The 6,534-nt window shown below is 34.5% G+C and overlaps 1 protein-coding gene across 1 annotated transcript in view; it reads left to right on the top strand.

The window, feature by feature from the left end:
• Nucleotides 1–1,997: 1,997 nt before the first annotated feature.
• Nucleotides 1,998–6,534, top strand: part of LOC107566962 (L-rhamnose-binding lectin CSL3-like) — an 8,543-nt gene continuing 4,006 nt past the window's right edge. The window contains exons 1-8 of the mRNA XM_016252534.1: nt 1,998–2,045; nt 2,218–2,253; nt 2,744–2,788; nt 2,887–3,016; nt 4,156–4,265; nt 4,356–4,400; nt 4,492–4,627; nt 5,082–5,197. Coding sequence (XP_016108020.1) covers nt 2,015–2,045; nt 2,218–2,253; nt 2,744–2,788; nt 2,887–3,016; nt 4,156–4,265; nt 4,356–4,400; nt 4,492–4,627; nt 5,082–5,197 — 649 coding nt within the window. The 5' untranslated portion in view covers nt 1,998–2,014. The remainder of the gene's footprint in view (nt 2,046–2,217; nt 2,254–2,743; nt 2,789–2,886; nt 3,017–4,155; nt 4,266–4,355; nt 4,401–4,491; nt 4,628–5,081; nt 5,198–6,534) is intronic.

Here is a 6,534-nt window from a genome sequence, read left to right as displayed (position 1 = left end):
AGATAGAAAAATAAACTGTAGAGAGGGGTATTTTGCTAAATATATGCACCATATAACATATTCATGATAATTTTTACTGTTCTTATGTTTAATTAATGTTTGAATGAATCCATCATTTATGACAGCCACCATTTAAATGTTTATATAAAAAAAAACGAATTGAAGTAGAAATATTATGTAATTGTGACTTTATTGTTTTAAAAACTTAATTAAGTGTAATTTTAGCAGTTGTAGGCTATAACGTTAGCTTACAAATCAGTCAATTTTAATCTTCAATATTATAGTAATGTAGTACAAACTGACTCTCGTGTATATTTTACAGCATTAGTTGAGAGATTTTTTTTTCTTGAGAAAATTTGTCAAGTACTGTACCTGATATATATCCAAAATAATCGATATTGAATTGAATCAAATCGAAAGCTTGTGAATGAGAATCGAATTGTGAAATTTGCCCTAAATGGTTGTAATTCCTAAGCATTTTGTGTTATACTTTTGTTCAGCCCCTTTAATTAAAATGAATGCACAGCTAGCCGTAGATTACATCAATGACAACAGAATTGTTTTGTATTGTTAAAGTTAACAGTTTGTTTGTTTGTTTGTTTGATAAATGTAACGAGACTGAAATATTTAGGCCTACATCTGTAAATAATATAATACATACATATAGTAATATATATACATATAGGCTTTACAAAAAAAAAAACTATACAAATAGTAAACTGCTTAGGTCAACTTCAAGCTGTTATGTTGGTCCATACAAACTGGGACCAAATTGCTTTCACAAATCAAGAGGAAATTGAACCACAAATGAGTACGGTTCACTTTTGGGTCAACTTTGCTTGTTCACATATGAGCTGAACCGCTCTGAGAGTGTTTGGAAGGCTCACACTAACTAGTGTGAAAACACCCTCAGATGGCGGCATGCATCCACTCATTCAAGTTTGTTCTGAGGAGCCCAGACCATGTCTCAACCATTCAGTGGGGTAGTTCAAGGTTGTGGCAGATCAGGGTTCCATACATAATCGAGACATTCCCTTTCAGTCAGTCACGTTCGACATTATGTTGACATACTGACGCATGGGATCCCTATGGAAAGTCCCACAACCGCTGAAATGTGTCATGCGACTTGGGGATACAGGTGTTGGAAAGCTCTCGCATGCCAAGTAACAACTGGCATCCCAAGTCGCAACCTACCCAGCGCTTCGTGAGCCAGATAGTCTTTCATACCGAAAACGGGATTGAAAAAACACTCACCGCAAAGAGGGTCACTGCTGCTGTATTTTGTTTTTTACAACAACAACAAAAAAAGAGTGAACATCATTTTGTTTCTGTTTTTGGTACAGCCATCCTCTGCTTGGAGACAGCCTTTACCTTCTGCTGACCTCCAATGAAAACAAGAGCTGATCGGAGCTCCTAAGCTCCAGGTGCAGTCCAGGGTGTGTTTCCCAAAAGCATTGTTAGCTATGGTCGTATAAGTTCCATTGAACTCTACTGGTAATGACGGAACTTGTGACCATAGTTGCTTTTGGGAAACGCACCCCAGGGCATCTGTGTTGAGGCAAAATTGAGATGTGAAGTATGCATCCTTCAGGTCAATCACTGTAAACCAATCTTGGTGGAACACGTGAAATCAGCCTCTGCATCAACATCCCGAACGGGAGTTTGTACAAGATTCAAGACCCGACTTCATCTCTGTTGGAGGGACAGACTCTATAAAATCTTATATGTAATGGCCTCATTTACTTTCAGGTGAGTTTAATTTAATGGAAAAAATATGCACTGTGAAATATGTGATGTGAAAATATTTGCACTATTGAGAAATTATCAAGTAAGTTCCTATTATAATAGGAAGTGTTTGCTCAACATCACATTTTTTACACAGATGTCTTTACTTTCCAAATAAGTTTAAGAGTTTAAGATTCTTATCTGATTGAATAATCAGAAAACAGACTGTATAAATATGGATCAGCTCATCAGAGGCTACATCTACACCTTTGACTGTGACAGCAAAACCATGTTCTCTCACAGTGTCCTCCTGCTTACCTGTAAGTTTCTTTCATCTGATTGAATTGCAAAGTCAGACGCACAGTGGACACTATTGTATAGTTGCACTTTTAGACATGTGGGTTAAATTTAGGGTTGAGAACAGTTTGAATGACTTTAAGATTAGCATTGCACAGGGATGTTAATCATTTATCTTCTGTTGTTGTCTTACAGTGGTGCTTCTGAACTCCAGATTGCTGATATCTGCAGGTATTTCATTATCCATGAACCACATCAACAATCAGCAGTTAAGCAAAGATTACTTGACTGAATTGTCCAGCTTTAAATTTCATATAGTTGTTGTTTATTTGGGTGGGTTGTGGTGTGAATATGTCACTACTGTATGATTTTATTATTCTTATTTACATTATTAGGTTAGTTCAGGTTATATATGTCATGTGGTGCAACTCCCCCAAAACATAATGATATTTATGAATGAACAATTCCGGAGTTTTATAATAAAAGAGTACATTAAACCACCATAAATACAATAAGTACATTTGTAAGAACTTTGCATGTGTTTTGAAGTAGTGTTTTTTTCCCTTCTTTTTTTCTTTTTATTGGACAGCCTTATATGAAAATCTGTCAGATTTAGTATTTTCCTATTTTGAGTTTATTGTTTTTATCCTTATAGTTTGTCAATCACACCTTGTTACAAATGACAAATAATATCTTGAAGCTGCACTCTTAAATTTTTCAGCGACTGTAGTTACATGTGATGGCTTTGTACAGCATCTCAGTTGTGGTAAGATGTTGTTGTGTCTAAAGTTATTTATTTATATATACTATTGTTATTGTTGTGAACAGTAATCCATTGTGAAATTATATTTTTCTTCTGTTCAGATACTGGTGTGATCAGTGTACAATCAGCAACATATGGCCGCACAAGCAGCCAAATTTGCAGCTTTGGACGACCACAAAGTCAAATATCTAATACTTGGTGTTCAATAAATGTCCCTGTGATCTATAAACGGTAAGAGGAAATACAGTGCACAGCATAAATGAGTACACCCCCTCTAAAACTTAACAAATTCAGCAATTACTCTTTACTTAGAAGACATGTTAGGGTTCTTTGGAGATGTAATGTTCCAACAAGCCTGCTTGATCAATTACCAAAGATGAATGCCAAAATGATTCAGCAAAATAAGATTTTCTTATCAAAGTGATAACATTTTGTGTTGCAAAAATGAGTACACCCTCTCGAAAGTTACTAAAAAAAATAAAATAAATAAAAAAAGTGTATAGGTTTAAGGCTATTTTAACAGGTAAGTATATTGAACCAAAACTGTTCTTGACAATTAAAAGTGTTATATAGCCCACTGAATCATACTCAGACCTAATACTGGCAGCAGTGGAACCACTTGGGAGAGAACTGCCAGGTGACTTATTTCTTAGCATAAAAGAGGACAATGGTACAAGAGGAATACCAAATTATTGTTTTAAGTGTAAAAATATAGCAGAAGTAGCACCAACATTCAAAAACAATGGACTTGTGATAAGACTCCTGAAATAATCAGGTCTTCACTTTAAGTTTTCATTTAGTGATGAGTGAATTTTTGCTAGAAAAAGAGCCGGAGAAATAACATGCATGTGTCTCAGAGCCGGCAAAAGCTATGAAAAGAGTGACACGTTATCTCACAGAGTATGACGCAGCCTGCAGAAGTGACATGCATGGTTGTTGTCACTTAAGGAGGTCGTCCTCCAGGAGTTAAACAGCACAGATGTGAAAATGTGTCATGAACTTGTACACTCAGTGCCAAGAAGGGCCAGAGCAGTATACTTTAAGTTCTGGAGGACATACTAAGTACTAGAATATTATACATTTTCTGAATTAAATCTAGGGTGTACTCATTTCTGCAATCCTTCATTTAAACAAAATTGGCTAGTTTACTTATCTTACAGAAAATATTGGCATTTATTTTGTAGTTTTTATTAAGTATATGTTTAATATGTTTCAATTTTGCCATCTTTCCATGAATTATATTAGTGATCATTAAGAAAATACATCTTTTATATTTATTCAGAGGGGGTGTACTCATTTATGCTGTGCACTGTAGATAGAATTATGAGTATGTTGCTGGTTTACTTGCATATGTCTTTATCTTTAAACAGGTGTGATGGACTGAGAACGTGTGGGTTAAACACTCAAGGACTCTCCACACCAGATCCATGTTTTGGCACCTACAAGTACTACACTACCAACTACATTTGCATCCCAGCAGGTTTGAACTTTTTCTCTCTCTTCCTCCAATTCCAGTTCTTTATCATTTCCTTCTCTGTATAACTGTCTTATATCCTCCATCATCTTCCAGAAACAAGTGTGACTTGTCATGGTGGATACGGTTATTTGAAATGTAGTGAGTGATTTTTCCATATCTCTTACTTTGTTTCAAGAAATCAGATCACATGGATTCATTTAAGAAATACAATTGTTTTATCCCCATGTAGAAAATGGTAAGATTCAGATAAATGCTGCAAACTATGGACGTACAGATAAAATCACCTGCTCTCATGGACGTCCATCTGAACAGCTTCAAAACACCAACTGCTATTCACCCAATGCACTGAGTTTTGTGTCGAAAAGGTAGATAAATGAATTGTTTTAAAGTTCATGAACTTCTTTAAATACCGTCTGCAGCTAACAGGGAATTTTCTGTAAGGTTCTCTCAGTTAACGAACAAGTTAACAAATGTTCTTCCAGTAGAATGTTTGAAGTTTGAAGTCTAGTCTTTAATAACATTTTCAAAATGTAGCCTATTGTATTAAAAACACATCTATAAAATGTCCATGGAATGTTTTTTCTAAAATGTTTTAGTAGGACATCAGTCTAACCTTTTTAAAACATTACTACTTATTACTTGTTTAGAGAACGTTCAATAGTCACATTCCCATGATAAAATGGAACAGTCTCTTATTGTTTTCTTTAACTCAGAGAGCATTCAGAAACAATGCTTAATAATGTTCCTATAACACATTTTTGTTAGCTGGGATAAAGATGCAATGATTAATGTAAGTCTTCCTTTTTTTGACATGTAAAGCTGCAATGGCCTGGAAAATTGTGAGGTGTATGCAACGCATATGATCTTCACTGATCCCTGCTTTGGCACATACAAGTATCTTGCAATCTCTTATTTTTGCCTCCCTCATGGAATTCGTGAGTATTTATCGTCCTGTTTGATACTCAATTCATTCTGTTATTTTCAGGAAGTGTGTTTAGAATATTTTGATTTAAGAGACTTTTGAAACACATTAGTCAAAGTTCAAAAGTTTTTTCTCCCCTGCAAGCAACCCTTGCGGGAAAAAAAAGGTACACTTTAGCATATTTTTTAAAAGAGTACTTATTGTGGTTATAATATACTTTAAAATAATGTACTGGGAACTTAATGTAATGTTTAAGGACATTTAATTCCATGCTAATTTCAATCAAATGAAAATGTATACATTTATTTGAAATTCAATTAGTAGAACTTAAGAGTCCTTTTTTGAACCACTTAAGTAGGATGTAAGTACATCATGTAACTGCATAATTACTTCTGTTGTCTTTGAAATATGATTCAAGTTTTAAGGGTGGAAGAACCTCAGACACTTTGATCTCCAGAAATTCGGACAATACAATCAGTGTATTAACATACAGACATCTATTTGTGAAGATGTGGGAGTCCTTCTTTCTCACCTGTCCTTCCTTCACATTTGTTCCTTCTCCACCATTTCCTTCCATTTGCCCATCCTTTCCTTCACTTACACTCTTAAAAATAAAGGTGCTTCGAAAGGTTCTTCAAGCGATGCCATAGAAGAACCATTTTTGGTTCCACAAAGAACCATTCAGTCAAAGGTTCTTTAAAGAACCAACTCTTTCTTAACTTTTTGTAATCTGAAGAACCTTCTTTTGCCACAAAGAACCTTTTGTGAAACAGAAAGGTTCTTCAGATGTTAAAGGTTCTTTATGGAAAAGGTTCTTCTATGGGATCGTGAAGCACCTTTATTTTTAAGAGTGTAGTTCACTCAGAATTGTAAATTGCTAAATATATATTGTTCCACATGAATGCCAATGATATAGTGTTCATTTTGTCAGCTATTTTTTTATGTAGTCTGTAGTCTTAGTCCTGTGTCAAATATACTTTTTAGTTTTTATCCCATTTAGTCAACTTGGTCCTGTTTTTGTTTAGTCAAGTATTAGTTGAAGAAATATCTGAGAATTAAAGTATAGTTTTAATGAAAACTTAAGTCACATTTTCGTCATGTTGTATAATGGTTAATCTGATACAAATTTAGCTAAAAATTATAATCGCAGTGATTGTTGTCATTTGAGAAATTAATTTTTACATTTCATTAGAAGTATTGCACTTTCACCAATAAGCAACAAAATGTCAACAACTCATACACATGGTTTGTTTTGCCTCATGTAGTGTACTGATTTATTGTAGGCTATTTATTATACAAACACACACACACACACACACACACACACACACACACACACACACACACACA

This window comes from Sinocyclocheilus grahami, unplaced genomic scaffold, assembly GCF_001515645.1.
Source record: "Sinocyclocheilus grahami isolate Dianchi unplaced genomic scaffold, SAMN03320097.WGS_v1.1 scaffold1117.1, whole genome shotgun sequence".
In the NCBI taxonomy this organism is placed as follows: Eukaryota; Metazoa; Chordata; class Actinopteri; order Cypriniformes; family Cyprinidae; genus Sinocyclocheilus; species Sinocyclocheilus grahami.
Note: the sequence above shows the minus strand (reverse complement) of the source record. Positions and strands in the feature narration are given on the sequence as shown.